This window comes from Dermacentor andersoni, unplaced genomic scaffold (assembly GCF_023375885.2).
Source record: "Dermacentor andersoni unplaced genomic scaffold, qqDerAnde1_hic_scaffold ctg00000033.1, whole genome shotgun sequence".
Taxonomy (NCBI): domain Eukaryota; kingdom Metazoa; phylum Arthropoda; class Arachnida; order Ixodida; family Ixodidae; genus Dermacentor; species Dermacentor andersoni.
Genome location: NW_027314755.1, coordinates 3,039,879 through 3,057,363, shown reverse-complemented (window position 1 = coordinate 3,057,363; position 17,485 = coordinate 3,039,879). Strand labels below are relative to the sequence as shown.

General features: G+C 44.9%; 1 protein-coding gene across 1 annotated transcript in view; it reads left to right on the top strand.

Moving 5' to 3' along the window:
• The window catches only part of LOC129381452 (uncharacterized), a 31,517-nt gene extending 18,108 nt beyond the window's left edge, over positions 1–13,409 (top strand). Inside the window, exons 2-4 of the mRNA XM_055064321.1 lie at positions 2,334–2,686; positions 12,253–12,358; positions 13,315–13,409. Coding sequence (XP_054920296.1) covers positions 2,334–2,686; positions 12,253–12,289 — 390 coding nt within the window. The 3' untranslated portion in view covers positions 12,290–12,358; positions 13,315–13,409. The remainder of the gene's footprint in view (positions 1–2,333; positions 2,687–12,252; positions 12,359–13,314) is intronic.
• Positions 13,410–17,485: the final 4,076 nt, after the last annotated feature.

The following is a 17,485-nucleotide window of genomic DNA, read 5'->3' as shown; positions in this document are numbered from 1 at the left end:
CACGAAGTCCAACGTCACTAACTTTTTCATACAGTCATGACGTGTTGCCACCTCCTTCTCATTGGTTGCGTCGTCGCGCATGCGCTTAAGCATACGCCATGCACACATTTAGTATTCGAGAACCGTGAAGCTGCAGTGGGGTTATTCTGTGTTTGTGCTGTTCATTCTTTCAATAAAGTAAAGAAAGGCTTCGATGGCGTCAGGAATGTGATGCCGTCTCATGTTGAAGGCGATAAGATTTCCGCAATTTTATTTTCAAAGCCAATAAACAGACATTCGACCATAATCAGAGCATGTTGTAGCACTTTTTACTCTTTGAACCTTCGGCAATTTTCGATACCGTCTTTCTGCCTCGTCGACGGATTTTTTTCGTAATGGTGCATGTAATGCTTTCGCAATGAAACACCACTAAGTTTGCACCTTTGTCTCGGCACTTTGTATGTGTGGTTGCAGCCCCGAGGTGCAGAGATTGGGAAAGTCAATCATATGGGCGGAGGGGGGGGGGGGGGGGGGGCATCTGCCACACTATGCAACTGCAAGTGTATCATTTCACCTCACCAAAAGAGAGCCCAGAAGGGTCATGACAAACTCCAGCTACTTTACGTGGAAAATATTTAAAGTTGGCCGTTATGATGCTCGCAAGGAATTTGCCCACCACAATAATGTATATTCGTGTAAAACGCTGCATTTCGTTTTCAATTCTCAGAGAGGCAATGTTTCCATGATGTATCTTGAACCTAGATGCAGCTGTCACCTTCCTTGTCAGTGTACAGGCTAAATAAACCCCATGCAAGCAATTTTTTTGCGTGACGGCGTCGAGCGACAAAACAAGCTGTCGCTTGAACAGATAGCTCGTTCTTGTCGCTCAATCGCTCGGTTCAGCAAATCTAGAATTCGTCGCTCGTCGCCCAGAAGTGCTATGGGCGACTAGACAATAGCGCGGAGCCGGAACTGGATGTACGTCACTCAAATACTATCGGTTGTCGCACGGAACGAGCAAGCTATTGAATTTTATACCTGAAAAAATTAGAAGCTACTACAAGACCCGTGAGAAATATATTACGCTGACTCCAATACCGCAAGTTCAAAAGAACATATTTTACAAAAGCCGATGCTTCAAACATGGTAAAAAAATATGCCTATCAAGAAAAAGACCGCATCTTGAATCTGCCGCTTCACCAAGATAACTTCCTACGTTACATTGACCCAGAAATGAGACCGAAAATTCCACGACCACTTCCTCGACACTTAGAGACATTGTACCATCGTCTCCGACTGAACGTGGCATACACGAACAATTATCTGTATCGCATAGGACTTACCACTAACCCATACTGTGATAACTGTCGCAACTTAGAGACAATTGAGCACATATTACTAGAATGCCCCGCGTACCGCGACGAGAGACAATTTTTTGAGCACCAAATGGACATGATTTGCCACGAACCGTTAACGTTACCGAGCATCTTAGGTCCAATGCCCGGCCCTTCAAAACAGCGACGGGTTTTGGATTTATTGTTCAATTACCTGACAGAAATTGGTCAAATAGGAAAGCTTTAAAAATTGCATCCTTCCCATGCAAAAGCTTAAATTTACCCGCCATGTCACCTGTATATATTAATATCAGGTCCACTCGGACATTTCATATTTACTTTTATCCTTTTTTTTCTCCAACTCTTTTCTGGAATCTTTTAATCCCATTCCCCCTACCCTATACAGAGTAGCATGCCAGCAGTTATATACGCGCCGGCAAAATTCTCTGTTTTTCCAATAAAGAGCCCTCTCTCTCTCTCTCTCTGCCTTTTATAGTAAAATATATCAACCCGTAATTAAACACCACACGTCACGCTAGTTTAGCGCGTATATTGGTGCCCTCATGCCGGCAACATCGGGGAGACGTTGCTCAAAATCGTCGCTCGCATTGGGCATGACCTGTAGGCGATGAGCGAACGTGATAGTTGTCTCCATCGCATCGCTTGTCGCTGTCAGGCGCAAGATCGCTTTCATGGGCCTTATACTTACACACTTACGCTCTCTATTACTCCTGTCGATGAGCTTTCATTCACAAAAATCTATTCTACTGGAGATATCCTGTAAGTAATGCATGTGGAATTGATTTATAGGTAATCTTTAGAAATGGAATTACAGCAAGACTATCAGCAAAAGATACCAGAATGGCTGCTGTATTACACACTGTGTTGCTACCGTCTGTCATAACGAGTAAGGCGTATTGTTTGGAGCAGCACTTGAAGCCTTTTCGCGATAGATGCAGTTTGGTAATTTTGCAAAAATGTTTGACAATGTTGTGTTTTAATTTTTTCTCACACATGCAGCCTCAATACTATACCACCATTTCGTCCATTATCAACTACGGAGATGCAGCGAAGTACTTCTTCACGGCCTTTATTTTGCACACCCTTACCCACGGATGTCACCTGATAAACATAATGGCGACCGTGTTACAATGGCCATTGCCACAAAAGCAGCTCCAGAGTATATGGCGCAGAATACTTATGATGACGTCAGCGGCTGTAGAGACGGTATCTCTACCACTGATAGCCGTCTACAGAAGTGAGCAGACGCAGCAGCACCTTTTCATCACAGCTGTATACGCGATGACATCCCTGGCTACAATGTCCCTGTTCTTCATCGAGCAAAGTGCAGTCCGGGGCCCATTCAAGGTCCGGTAAGTGTGCTCGGCATTTATCCCTCTGTCATTAGAGTTTTCATATAAATAGTATTAAACAGCTAAGATTGCTGCAAAATGTATCCTCGAGGTTTATCGTGCTCAGTTTATTTTGTTAATTCAGTCTGTGTTCGCTTAAGGATTGTGACTAAGAAATATTTTGCCCCTCCGTTTCTCTTCTCCGTATTATATATATACATATTGCAAAAGAAAGGAGGTGACGAGCATTACGAAAACATTTTAGTAAAGAGTCAACCGAGGGTCCAGCCTGACGAAGGTCGGACCCTCGGCTGAGCGGCTACTAAAATTTTGTTATAACGCTCATCATCTCCTTTTTTTTAAATTTGTGCCTTTGCGTGTAGTGTGAAAATAAGATTTCTTTATATATATATATATATATATATATATATATATATATATATATATATATATATATATATATATATATATATATATATATATATATATATATATATATATATATATACCTTACTCCACATTGTAATTTATGAATTGTAGCCGGAAAGCACGCAAGATCGGTCTACTTGAAACGAAGTCTAAGGATGCCACGTTTCAACACATTCTTGTCGGTGCAGTTACTTTTGAGCAACAGTGCATGAAAACTTGGCTTTGTCAAAAAAGTGTACTGTCAGTACATTTTTGCGGCATGTTTGATGGTGCATGTCTCGAAAATGGTGTCATCCACAAAATTATTGTTAAGTGGATATGCCTTCCACTTTTGCTGGCTAAATTTTGCGCATTGCAATACGCACCTAAAGTCCATATTTAAAAATTTAATTACTGCACTTTATAAATTTGTCTATGTGCATTCGAATTTCTCATTACAATGTCTGCCTCTTTCCACAATGCAACTAAAGCACTAAGAATCGCGCCACCTGCCATAGATGATGTTTAAAGGAATGTCAGTCTTCACAGAAGCACCATATAGTATATATAGAGCGGTTTCCATAGACCATACAAAATTTTTAAATGTCACCTGCAGCAGATAGCATAATTGCAGTTCTTGAGCTACATTACTCAACGTAGCAGACACGACTCACATAAGAAACCAACGAATCATAGAAAAATTTGCTAATTACTATTACAGCTTTAGATCCATTGCACGACAAACGGCTCTCCATGTGATCTCCATTTACCCCTGTCCTGCGCGAACCGGCTCTAACAAGCGTCCACCGCTGTTTGCGCTTTCCTTAACTTGTCCTCAAGTGTCTGCCCCATATGTTAAATGCACTGATTATACACCATCCTTTTCGATGATAACGGTAAGCTTCTATTCAGGAGGTGACAATGTTTGCCGTATCTGACCGAACCCTTTGTTTATTCTTCTATGAATTTCCTTCTCATGATCAGGGTTCGTGTTATTAATTGAGCTAGGTCCTTCACAGACTCTACAGGTTGACTGGCGATCCTTAACTCTTTGTTCTTTGCCCGGTTAATCATCATTATCTTTGTCGTCTGCATTTGAATCTTCAATCTCACTCTTACACTCTCTCTCTTAAGGTACTCAATCATTTGTTGTAACTCCTCTGCAGTGTGGCTGAATAGAACAATCTTATTGGCAAATCCAAGGTTGCTAAGGTATTCGCTCTTGATCCTTACTCCTGAGGTTTCCCAGTTTAATAGCTTGAATATTTCTTCCAAGCACGCAGTGAATAGCGTTGCAGAGATTGTGTCTCCTTGCTTGACCCCATATTTATGTCATCATCATCAGCCTGGTTACGCCCATTGCAGGGCAAAGGCCTTTTGCATACTTCTCCAACTACCCCGGTCAGGTACTAATTGTGACCATGTTGTCCCTGCAAACTTCTTAATCTAATCCGCCCACCTAACTTCCTGCCACCCCCTGCTGGGCTTCCCTTCCCTTGGAATCTAGTCCTTAACCCTTAATGACCATCGGTTATCTTCCCTCCTCATTACATGTCCGGCCCATGCCCATTTCGTTTTCTTGATGTCAACTAAAATGTCATTGCCTTCAGTTTGTTCTTTTAACGTATTTGCTCCTTTTTATTCCTTAACGTTACACCCATCATTCTTCTTTCCATAGCTCGTCGCGTTGTCCTCAATTTAGGTAGAACCATTTTCGTAAGCATCCAGGTTTCAGCCCTGTACGCGAGTACTGGTAAGACACAGCTGTTATACACTGTTCTTTTGAGGGATGATGTCAACCTGCTGTTCATGATATGAGAATGCCTGCCAAACGCACCCCAACCCATTATTATTATTCTGATTATTTCAGTCTCATGACCCGGATCCGCGGTCACTACCTGCTTTAAGTAGATGTATTCCTTTACCACTTCCAGTGCCTCGCTACCTACCGTAAACTGATGTTCTCTTCCGAGACTGTTAAACATTCCTTTTGTGCAGGTTAATTTTTAGAGCCACCCTTCTGCCTTACCCCTCCAGGTCAGTGAGCATGCATTCTAATTGGTCCCCCGAGTCACTAAGCAAGGCAACATCATCAGCCAATCGGAAGTTGCTAAGGTATTCTCCATTAACTCTTATCCCCAATTCTTCCCAATCAAATTCACTGAATACGTCATGTCTCCATGACTTTACCGAATGTCTTTCTTCACCGGTGTGCTGAAATCACTGCGAAGTATCTTCTTCTGCCCTTTCGTAAATCCCTGTTGTCATTAACTCTTACCCCAAATTCTTCCCAATCCAGGTCTCTGAATATCTTCTGTAAACACGCTGTGTATAGCATTGGAGAGATGGTATGTCCCTGCCTGACGCCTTTCTTTATTGGGATTTTGTTGCTTTCTTTATGGAGGACGATGGTGGTCGTGGAGCTGCAGTTTATCTTTCAGTATTTTTATTTACGGCTCGTCTACACCTTGGTTCCTTAATGCCTGTATGAGTGCTGAGATTTCAACTGAATAAAACGCTTTCTCGTAATCTATGAAAGATATATATAACTGTTGGTTATATTCCGCACATTTCTCTATCACCTGATTGATAGTTTGAACATGGCCTATGGCTGAGTAGCTTTACAGAATCCTTCCTGGTCCATTGTTTGACAGAGGTCTAAGGTGTTCCTGATTTTATTTGCGATTTCCTTAGTAAATAGTTTGTAGGCAATGGACAGTAAGCTGATTGGTCTATAATTTTTCAAGTCTTTGGCGTCCCCTTTTTAAAGAATTAGAATTGTGTTAGCGTTCTTCCAAGATTCCGGTATGCTCGAGGTCATGAGGCATTGCGTATACAGGGTGGCCAGGCTTTTTAGAAGGCTTTCTTTATTTCTTGCGGCCCTACTTGGCGGATTTCCAATCCTTCTACACTATTCTCTCTTCCATTATTGTCGTGGGTGCCGCTGGTACTGTATAAATCTCCATAGAACCCCTCAGCCACTTCACCTATCTCATGCATATTATTAATGATATTGCCGGCTTTGTCTCATACCGCATACATCTGATTATTGCCTATTCCTAGTTTCTTCTTCACTGCTTTTAGGCGTCCTTCGTTTCTGAGAGCATGTTCAATTCCATCCATATTTTACTTCCTTATGCCAGCTGGGTCGCGCTTGTTGAATAACTTGGAAAGGTCTGCCAGTTTTATTCTAGCTGTAGGGTTAGAGGCTTTCATACAGTTGCATTTCGTGATCGGATTTTTCGTCTCCTGCGATAGCTTACTGGTATCCTTTCTAACGGAGTTACCACGGACTTCTATTGCACACTCCTTACTGATGTCCATGAAATTATACTGCTTCAACACGTATACTGCTTCAACACGAAGGTCCTCTTCCTGAGTTAAAGCAGAATTCCTATTCTTTAGCTTGATCGGGAATTCTTCTCTTTTCGATCTTGCCGCTAACTCATTGATCGGCTTCTTATGTACCAGTTTCTTCCGTTCTCTCCTCTAGTCTAGGCTCATTGGAGTTGTTACCATCCTATGGTCATTGCAGCGCACCTTGCCGAGCACGTCCACATCTTATATGATGCCAGTGTTCGGCTATCCTTTCGGCTATCCCGCTTCCGTAAGAAGGTATTCATTACCCGCATATTATTCTGTTCTGCAAACTATAGTAATAACTCTCCCCTGCTATTGCTAGAGCATATGCCATATTCCCCCACTGACTTGTCTCCAGCCTGCTTCTTGCCTACCTTGGCATTGAAGTCGTCCATCAGTATACTGCATGTTGTTTTGGCTTTACCCATCGCCAATTCCACGTCTTCATAGAAACTTTCCACTTCCTGGTCATCATGACTGGATGTAGGGGCGTAGACCTGCACGCCCTTCAATTTGTATCTCATATTAAGTTTCACAACCAGACCTGTTGCCCTCTCGTTAATGTTATAGAGTTTGTGTATGTTACCAGCTATATCGTTATTAATCAAGAGTCCTACTCCTAGTTATCGTCTCTCCGCTAAGCCCCGGTAGCACAGGACGAGCCAGCTTTTTAGCACGGTATATGCTACTTTTTCCCTCCTAACTTCACTAAGCCCTATCATATCCCATATACTGCCCTCTATTTCCTCCAATAACACTGCTACACTCGCCTCACTAGATAACGTTCCAGCGTTAAACGTTATCAGGTTCAGATTCCAATGGTGGCGTGTCCGGACCCAGATATTCTTAGCACCCTCTGCTGCGTCGCAGGTGTGACCGCCGCCGTGGTCAGTTGCTTTGCAGCTGCTGGGGACTGAGGGCCGGGGTTTGATTGTTGTATTCATACAAGAGGTTGTGGCCAAGTACTGCACCAGGGTGGCCAATCCTGCTCTGGCGAAAGAGTGCCTTCCCGGTTCTGGTCACCGGGATCAGGCCGCACTCCAGGGCCTGTGTATGAAATTTTTATCAACAAGTGGACATTTTTTTAATCCGGTGGAAAATTGCGCAGCACCGCGATTCGTACCGCGGTCCTCTTGCACCCGAGGCGGATGCTCTGCCTCTACGCCATCACTGTATCCTCTACGCCACTGCTACATAGTTATGCAGGCGGTCTGTACTCCTTGATTGCCTAATGCCTCTATGAGTGCTGGTGTCTCTATTGAATCAAATGCATTTTGGTAATCTATGAAAGCCCTATATGGAGGTTCATTGTGCTCTGCAGATTACTCGATTACCGGATCTATTACGTGGACATAATGCATTGTAGACTTTCCTTTCGCGAAACCTACCTGATCTCTTGTTTGACTAAATTCCAATGTTGCCCTTATTCTATTGGATATTCACTTGGGGAATATATTATATGATATTGGGAGTCACCTAATGGGCCTGTCATTTTTCCATTCCTTAAAGTCTCCCTTTTTGTGGATTAGTACAACGTTTGCAGTCTTCCAGTTGTCTGGGACACTTGCAGTCGATGACACTTCTTATAGAGAGTTGCCAGTTTTCCAAGCATTATGTCTCCTCCATCTTTGATTGAATCCACTGCTATTCCATCTTCTCTGGCCGCCCTTCCCCGTTTCATGTCTTGCAAGGCCCTTCTGACCTGATCGTTAGATATAGGAGGAGTTTCTGTATCCTGTTCATTACTGTTTTGAATCGTGTTATCCCGACTCCTCTGGGTACTGCACAGGTCAGTATACAATTCTTCCACGGCTTTTAGAGTATACCTTCGAGATTCCTGATGATATTACAGCTGTTATCTTACAGTGCATACATATTGGTTTGTCCTATGACAAGTTTCTTTCTCACAGATTTCAGGCTGCGCTCATTTCTTATGGTTTCCGCAATGTTTCGCACGTTATAATTTCGAATATCACTTTTTTCGCCTTGTTGATCAGTTTTAACAGTTCCACGAATTGTATCTTATCTCTTGAGTTGAACACTTTCATTCTTTGCCGTTTTCTTTATTAGGTTACTGGTTGCCTTGATGCCTTGCCTCCCACTAAGTTGCTGCCTCTGAAGTTAGCCTCCTTATGGTTTCATTATTAGCTCTATGTCAGCGTCATCATCATCATCTTTTTGTTCTGAGACTGCAAAACTTTTTGCAAGTAGCAGCCTAAACTTGTCCGCTTGAACCCTTACTGCCTCTAAGTTGACATGTTTATTCTTGACCAATTTCACTCTTTCTCTCTTCCAATTGAGGCTAGGCCTCAATTGAATCCTTGAATTGAATTGAGCAATTGAATCCTAGCCGTTACTTACCTATGATCACTGCGTTTTACCCTACGTATCACTTCTCTACCCTGCGCTATGCTGGGATCGGCAGAAAGCATCAAATCAATTACATTTTTTGCTTCCCCGTTAGGGCTTTTCCAAGTCCACTTTCTGCTGCTATGCTTCTTGAGACAGGTGTTCATTATTCTCAGCTTATACGTTTCTACGAATGCCTATCAGCATTTCTCCTCTAGCGTTCCTAGAGTCGACGACGTGGTCGCCAGCTGCTTCTTCACCAGCCTGCTGTTTCCCCACTTTTGCATTGAAATCACCCATTACTACAGCGTACTGAGTTTACACTTTTCTCATCCCTAATTCGACATCTTCATAAAATTGATCTACTTCATCATCATCGTGACTCGTTTGCAAGATATGCCGCATGAAACTTGTAGTAAAAATGCACTATTGTTCCACTTTTTAACGAAAAGTAACAGAACACTGTATTTTGTTACACACCTTGGGAATGAATATCTCAATACTGGCGCCATCCGGAAAATTTGTTGCGATTGGATAGACCTTTCTACTCAGTGGTTGCATTTGGTAAATTTCGATATGTGACATGAGGTGATCAATTAAATAATATGTGTTATTTTATTAATCAATCGAATATGCAAATATATTTTTCATGAAAGTAATTACCACTTCTTTGTCTAATCTAGCTCAGTGGCTAATATGAAGCAATCTGCCAGAGGCGATTCTTAAAAATTTGGTATAGTAGTTCTTTTTACCATTGACAAAATTTTTGATGGTGCCCAGATAGCACAAATCGATTCATTCAGATCAACTACTTACCGAATCTAACATTACACTGAAAATCAAGATGTTTAAAGGAACACTCAACAAAATGTCTCATAACCATAGCGTGATTTCACACACAATGCCCCAGAATTTAGGCAAATCGCAGTAAATAAATTTCTGACTAATGACATATAGTGCACGCATTGTAATACAGAAATTCAAGTGGGTTATTTCACAATGTAACATTCAATAGAACAAATTCCAATGCTAGTACCACTTTGAGATAAGCACTGTCAAAATTGTGGTAAATGTGCAGTACTGCACATTTATCCTACAAGTTACTTACTCTTCCAATGCATTGACATCTTACAAAGTCTTGTTATACATTAAAGCTAAAACATTAGGTGACTTCCAATGCATTTCATTGCAAAATTTGGGATTGCGTATCTCAAACCTGTTGTCATCCTCAGAATTTGTTCGAAGTGGACATGACTTTAAAAGGCATTGGCCGTACTCATAAATTGCACTAAGGGGCGTAAGATAATTAGGATACAGATGGTAGTCAAAAAATTATGTCACTGTCTCAACCAAAAGCAAATGGTTTTCATCTCTGAGACTAACCATGCTCAAGAAGTTATATTGTACTGCATAGCACAGGCAATCTAAAAAAATACAGTAAAGAAAAGTCGCAGCAATTCCACTCTGTGAATGTGGGATACCAGCCAAGCTGTAAAAGAAGCACACAAAGATCACTCTGCGAGTAACTACTAAAATGAACGTCACCTATTTAGGCCTCATTTAGAATACACTCAAACGTGCTCGCGTCAAAGTGTATAATACCATAGTACTTGCACGGTGGCATTTCCAGTAGAAACTGCAACCACACCTTGATGTTTGTTTTTCTCTATAAACGTGGTCCGCAAGGTGCGATTTTAGACTGCATTTTTTGCAGGTACAATATCCGCAAATGCCAACTTTCTTCACATCACTGTTTGACAGGCACTAAGCGCGGCAGCTAACATTTTCCATTTGCGAGCACCTAGCGGAGGACTTGACTATTCTTGGCATCAGTTTACATCATAGAACAAAGTAAAGTAACTTATAAACTGTTTACGTGAAAATTCTTTTTGATTGAGTGCGTTAATTCATCAAAACAAGAATTACGTACAAAAGCCACAGTGAAGCGTCTACAATCCATGTCGCGATTGGTTCCCCGTCCTTGCCACCTGCGCATTTTGGCAGAGCTCATCACACTACGGATATCAAAGAATCACACGCACGAACGTTCAGTCGGCCCATTTCCCACAACTGCAAATTCTCAAGTGCCAAAACGTGGTCAAATTTGCACTGTGTGAAGGCCTCTCTTGCACATCAGTTTTGCGAACAATCTGCGCTTTATGTGCACCTTGATCCCCCCATCGTTGCTGATGTATCGTGGTAGACGCTGAACCATGTCCTGTACGTCAATTGGTACCTTTACCACCTGCCCCGTAATGACCACCTCCATGCGTGAGCCGACGGATGGGCATAGGGCAAGCATGGCGACAGCAATCGCTTCTCACCGTGATCGAATACAGGCAACCGAGGCGGAATTCCAGGATGCACGGAACAACGCACTAACGCATATACATGCGCCACACACTTTCCACAATGCCACATCGGTCCGTTCGCCAAAGCCTGCCACCAACACTACAATCGCACTGTCGTTTTTAGTTGCGTCATAAACGTTCGCAATTACAGATGGGTCGTTTTTAATCCAGGGATCAGTCACACACAAAAGAAATGAAATCAAATGTTTTACGAAGTCTCGAGCGGTGGAATCATGCATCCGCACCAATTTAGTTAACCTTCCGAGCGTGGTAGCTCGATGGTTGCGCCGCATTAATCGCTTTAATTTCTAGGGGACTTTCGTTCGAGCTCGCCTTTTACGGGCAGCCTCCTTAGTCCGCTCCTCAGTGGTTCTCGCCACCTGCCGCTGTCGCTCACGCCTGAGCTCCTGAAGTTGGGCATTGTGAGCACATTGTTCGGCTGTACGCACTACATGCGGCCGCCCAATAGCAGCGAACGCAAGCAGGCGCAGAAATGCAGCAGATGGCTTGTAAGCAATAACCCTCTTGCTTGAGCTAGTTGGTTCCTTCTAGAGCACATAAGAGGGCAGCATAAAAAACCTGTCAAGCCAAATGATCAATAGAGGGCGGTGTTATTGTAATATTGCGCTGTTTCTTTGCTTTCTTCGTGGTACACAGACATGTAACACTCCGTTGTAAAAAAAAGGCATATAATGGGTGCGGGAGAGCACGCACACGGCTATATGCGGTTCAGGGGGCTTCTGACGCCTTGTCGTGAATTTGTTGTCCTTGTTTTTAGCAAGGGAAATGGAATCGGCAAGTAATGCTGCTAACATTTGACATCGATGCTTCAGAAGAGAAACTGTAGCTTACACTCCCCGGGAGAGAGAAAGTGTGCCAATTAAAAATTGTATAGATGCAGCAAACATGCTAAGCAGCAAGATGGAAGCACTCGAGGAATGAATGTGTTACCTGTTCACACTAAAGAAACATGTGGTGATGCAGCCAATGTTTACCCCCATTTTGGAATGTTTCCTATAGGCGGTGTCACCGGCTTCTCATGTTCAGCTTTCTGAAATTAAGGCTCCTCCTAGAGTTTGCAAATGCACTCAATGCAACCCTTGTTTTGTGAATTTGCAGGTGCAGGCGTCAGTCTTCAACGAAGGGGCGAGCGTGACCATCTTCGCCTTCGGGCTTTTGTTTATGGGAGTCGCATTCAACCTGCATGTTTCTGAGCGCCCATATTGTAAGTTCCTAAATTATTTACCTTGTCCTTCTAGACATTGATTTGAGAAAAATGTGCAGCCTTTTTTAAAAATCACACTTTTTGTGTAATAAAAATTTTGCGCAATAGCCAAAAATGGGCTCTGGATAAATTGTCTTCAATGGAACAATTTTAGTGTACTTTGTATAAATTCCATAGACCTGTACTGGATAAGAGTTTCAAGTTGCACTGTGTGTGTATGCGCCTCTTGTGTTCTGTGTGTTGTGTGCTTTCAGTCAGCAAAGCTCATCTTTGATGTGGCTTATCCTGTAGCTTGGTCAGGCTAATCTACTTGGTCGATTTATATAAGAAGTTTCGAAAGAAGTTCTGCGTCAAAACTTTCTCAAATATCTCAAACATTGCAAACGCCTTCCTTTAGCAGTGTTAACATTTTTGCAGTTTCTATGGTTTATCATAGCGAATTTCGGCCATCGTTTTATCTGGTGTCTCAGTTTCACATTCGCATTGTTAATCTCTTTTATGCTACTCCATATTTTATTGCAGCCATTTTTACTTCACCTACATTGAAACAGGTCTTGTTATACTGCAAGAAAATTACCAAAATACAAGAGACTATATTTTCTAAATTCAGGTCGCTGACTTTCAAAGTGAACCTTCATTGATATAACCATCCAATGTAAAAAATGCGAGTGCCGGCATCCTATAGAGATAATTGGTACCATTAATCCCATAACCATTAGATCTGATTGGTTACGGTGAAATTTTTTACACATTTCACATAGTGATTGTTATGGACGGAGCCACATATCCCATGACACAAACCCTGGAATGTTTCTTATAGGTGGTGTCACCAGTTTCTCATGTTCCCCTTTCTGAAATTAAGGCTCCTCCTAGGAAGGGTTTTCTAATCTCATGTAATTTATTTTGCAAGAGTTTGCAAATGCATTCAATGCAACCCTTGTTTTGTGAATTTTCAGGTGCAGGCGTCAGTCTTCATTGAAGGGGCGTGCGTGACCATCTACGCCTCCGGGCTATTGTTTATGGCAGTTCCATTTAGGCTGCATGTTTCTGGGCGTCCATATTGTAAGTTCCCAAATTATTTACCTTTTCATACTGAACATTAATTTGACAAAAATGTGCTGCCTTAAAAATCACACTTTCTGTGTAACCAAAATTCTGCATAATAACCAAAAATGGGCTCTGGATAAATTGTCTTCAATGGAACAATTTTAGTGCACATTGTATACATTCCATAACCCACTTGTATAGATGTAGCAAACATGCTAAGCAGCAAGATGGAAGCACACGAGGAAGGAATGTATTACCTGTTCACACTAAAGAAACATCCTTGGTCAATTTATATAAGAAGTTTCGAAAGAAGTTCTGCATCAAACTTTCTCAAATATTTCAAACATTGCAAACTCCTTCCTTTAGCAGTGTTCACATTTTTGCAGTTTCTATGGTTTATCATAGTGAATTTTGGCCATCGTTTTCTCTGGTGTCTCAGTTTCACATTCGCATTGTTGGTTTCTTTTATGCTCCTCCATATTTTATTGGAGCCATATTTACTTCGCCTACATTGAAACAGTTTTTTTTATATTGGAAGAAAATTGATAAAAATACAATAAACTATATATTTTTTAAATTCAGGTCGGCGATTTTCAAAATGAACCTTGACTGATATAACTCAAGAAAAAAAAGGAAATGACAATAAAGTTAATCTGCCCATCAACTGTAATAAAAAATGCGAGTGCCGGGATCCTCTAGAGATAATTGCTAACATTAATCCTATGAGCATTAGATCTGATTGGTTAGGGTGAAATTGTTTACACATTTCATATAGTGTTTGTTATGGAAGGAGCCACATATCCCATGACACAAACCCTGTACCCGAGTTAGCGTCAAAATGTTCATTGAAGAGCTGCACAAATCCAGTAGTGTATACCTACTGACCAAAGTTGGCACTTTTGATCATTAAAAGAAGCCCATGCCCAGTAACCCAAGCTGTCAATAAAGAGGGTCATAACAGAGCAGCGCATAGCTAGTGGCACATATCTAGTGATCCAAGCTGGCATCAAAAAGGCTAATTGAAGTGCACCGCATACCCAGTGACCTGAGTTGTCTAACTATTGGTTTTGATCCTGCATCTCTCAACATAGCAGCCTAATGCTCCACCTCCACTACAAAGTTGACTAAAGAAGTTAGGCGCCTACACATACAAAAACAGATGCATAGATACATACTGACATACCACAAACTCAGCTAAGTTGTTAAAGTATGTTATTAGCATTGAGCATTAAGGGGGCTAACAAAATGGCAGAAATCTTGATTTGGAGAAGTTTCTTTAGCAGATCATCTTCATAATCTATATTACTGAACAGTGCAAGAAAGTGCATTTATATTGTGCCCCTCTCTAATGAAACTCAATTAAATACCAACATATTTTTTAAAAATGTCATATAGGTGCTACTGTAGCAAGTAGGTGACGCCCCCTCGGACATAATCTTGGTTCGCCCGCCAAGCTCGGCGGCCTGCTATAGCTCGGCAGGCAACAGTGGTCACCCGAGCCACAATAAACACCGACGAGCACGGCAGCTCGCCGGTCAGTAATCTTTCAGCACCACCACGCTGAGAAGCCCTCCCTTGTTCACGACCCGGGGTGGATTGTGACACTGGCGACGAGGATGGGATCCTCGTGACTCTGGCGAAGAAGCTGGCGACAAGTACCTACGGAGCGTCCCACGCCGCCGCGAGCGGCGAAACACCGCCCCCCGTTGCTGTCGCCATGCCGCTGTACGGAAGGCTCGAGCCGTTCGAGGGAGATGGGTCCGCCTGGCAAATTTACGAGGAGCAAGTCCACGTGTTCTTCCGGGCAAACGACACACCCGAGGCCAAACAGCGGGACATTTTCCTGGCCAGCTGCGGGACCCGCGTCTTCAGCCTCTTGCTCGACCTTCTGAAGCCAGCCACGCCGCACGTTAAGACGCTGGGTGAGCTGCTTGCCATACTGCGCTCGCATTTTAACCCAGCACCGTCCACGCTAATGGAGCGTTTCCACTTCAACAACCGGAGCCGCCGGGAAGGAGAGACCCTCGGGCAATTCGTTGCTGCGCTACGAGGGTTAGCGAGTGCCTGCGCCTTCGGGGACCAACTGGACTCGCTGCTCCGGGACCGTTTCGTCTGCGGTATCAACAACCCCGCCATGCAGACGCGACTCCTGGAGCTTCCCGACCCGTCGCTGGACGACGCCGTGAAGGCAGCGCTGGCAATGGAAGCTGCCGCCAAGGACGCCGGCGAGATTTCCCGTGCGACTGGCTCACCGTCGGCGAAAGCGGCGGTCAACAAGTTCGCGACAAAGGGCAGCACCTGCGGTCGCTGTGGTGGTGCCCACTCCCTTTCACAGTGCCAGTTCTCTCAAGCACAATGCTTTACGTGCGGGAAAACTGGGCACCTGGCACGTGTATGCCGAAGTGGGAGGACGAACAGCAAGCAGCAGCCGCATTCAAGCCCAGGTACAACACAAGCCCGCGGCCAGGGTAGCCGTCGCAAGGGTACGCGGCGGAGGCATGCGGCAGCAAGCTCAAGCTCTTCCGCGGCCAGGCTCCACGTCGTGGCCCTGGACCCGCCGATTTTCGACATGTGGCACACAGGCTTTGTACCGTCGTCTGTGCCGCCATACATGCTGACCGTCGAAATATGCGGGCACCCCATTTCCATGGAGCTGGACACGGGGGCCAGCGTGTCTGTAATGGCCGGGAAGCTCTTCAAGCGGACATTCCCCGGCGTGTCCGTCGAGGCTTCGGGCGTGATGCTGCGCAGCTCCTCCGGGCAACTCTCCCAGGTCCAGGGTCAGGCACAGGTCAGCGTTCGTTTTGGCGACAGGGAGGCAACCCTTCCCCTTTACTTAACGAAGGGGTCGTCGCCGACGCTGCTGGGCCGAAACTGGATTCATGTACTGGGCATTCGTCTGCCAGAGTACCCGGAAGCCAGCTTGCATGTGATGCAGAGCTGCCAAATCTGCCAGGAGCATCAGCGAGCTTCGTGTAATGGGGAAAGCACCCCCTGGCCGTTCCCACAGAGACCCTGGTCCCGCCTACATGTGGATTTTGGGGGCTGTGGCGGTGGTGGCGGAGCAGCCTCCCTGCGCTTGGAGGACCTGCAGAGCCAGCTCGAGGAACAGCGGGAGCTGGCATCGGCACGGCTGCTGGAGCTGGAGCAGCTTCAGCTTGACCACAAGGAGGCCCTGAAGGCGGTGTACCGGCTGCGGATAGAGCTGCGGTCGCTGCCCAAGAGCCTGGTGGTGAGCACGGCAGAGTACAAGTGCCTGCAGAGCCAGTTCTCCGTGCTGTACAACGAGAGCATGCAACTCAAGACTCAGCTGGACGAGTGTCGCTCCTTGCTGTCGACAGCCAAAACCTCACACCTTCGCCACATTGAGCAGATGGAAAGCGAGGAGCTCGTTGTCCAGAAGAAGCTTCGCTCGGAGGTCATCCGCCTCGAGGAACACATCGCGCAGATTCGTCGAGAGTACGAGAATCTACGCACTGAGTTTGAGGCGTCGTCGGTGTCCAGCGAGCAGGCTCAGCCAATCAACCGGGAGATGCGGCATATTATAACGAGCGTGCAGAGCCGCAACAGGCAGCTCAAGAGCGAGGTCTCCCGCAGCAAGTGCAAGCTGCGCAAGGCTCAATCAGAGACGCTGAAGCAGAAGCTGGCTGCTGACGAAGGGTGCCGTCCCGGGCCTTTGCCAGAGTCGGGAGCTCCAGTTTTCGCCAGGAACTTCCGTCCTGGCTCACCCTTGTCTGCCGGACAGGTGGTGTCTCCTGCCAGCGCCTCATCGCTGCTCGTCCGCATGCCAGATGGGGCCATGTGGCATAGACACGCCCACCATGTCAGACCTCGCCTCGGGACCTGGCCAGCACCCTCGACTGCCACTGAGTTCCAGCCCGCAGGAGGAGTAGCGGCAGCACCAGTCGCTTCTAGCGGAGTACCACCTACCTTGGAGGCGACAACCGTAGCCAGTGGTGCGGCACCCGTTGGACCGGTGTCGAGCTCGGCACCACTCACGAGGCCGACCACTACGGACCCCCCGGATGGAGCAAGGCTGGCCCAGGCAGCACCCGGCGTTGCCACACCCGACCCGTCAAC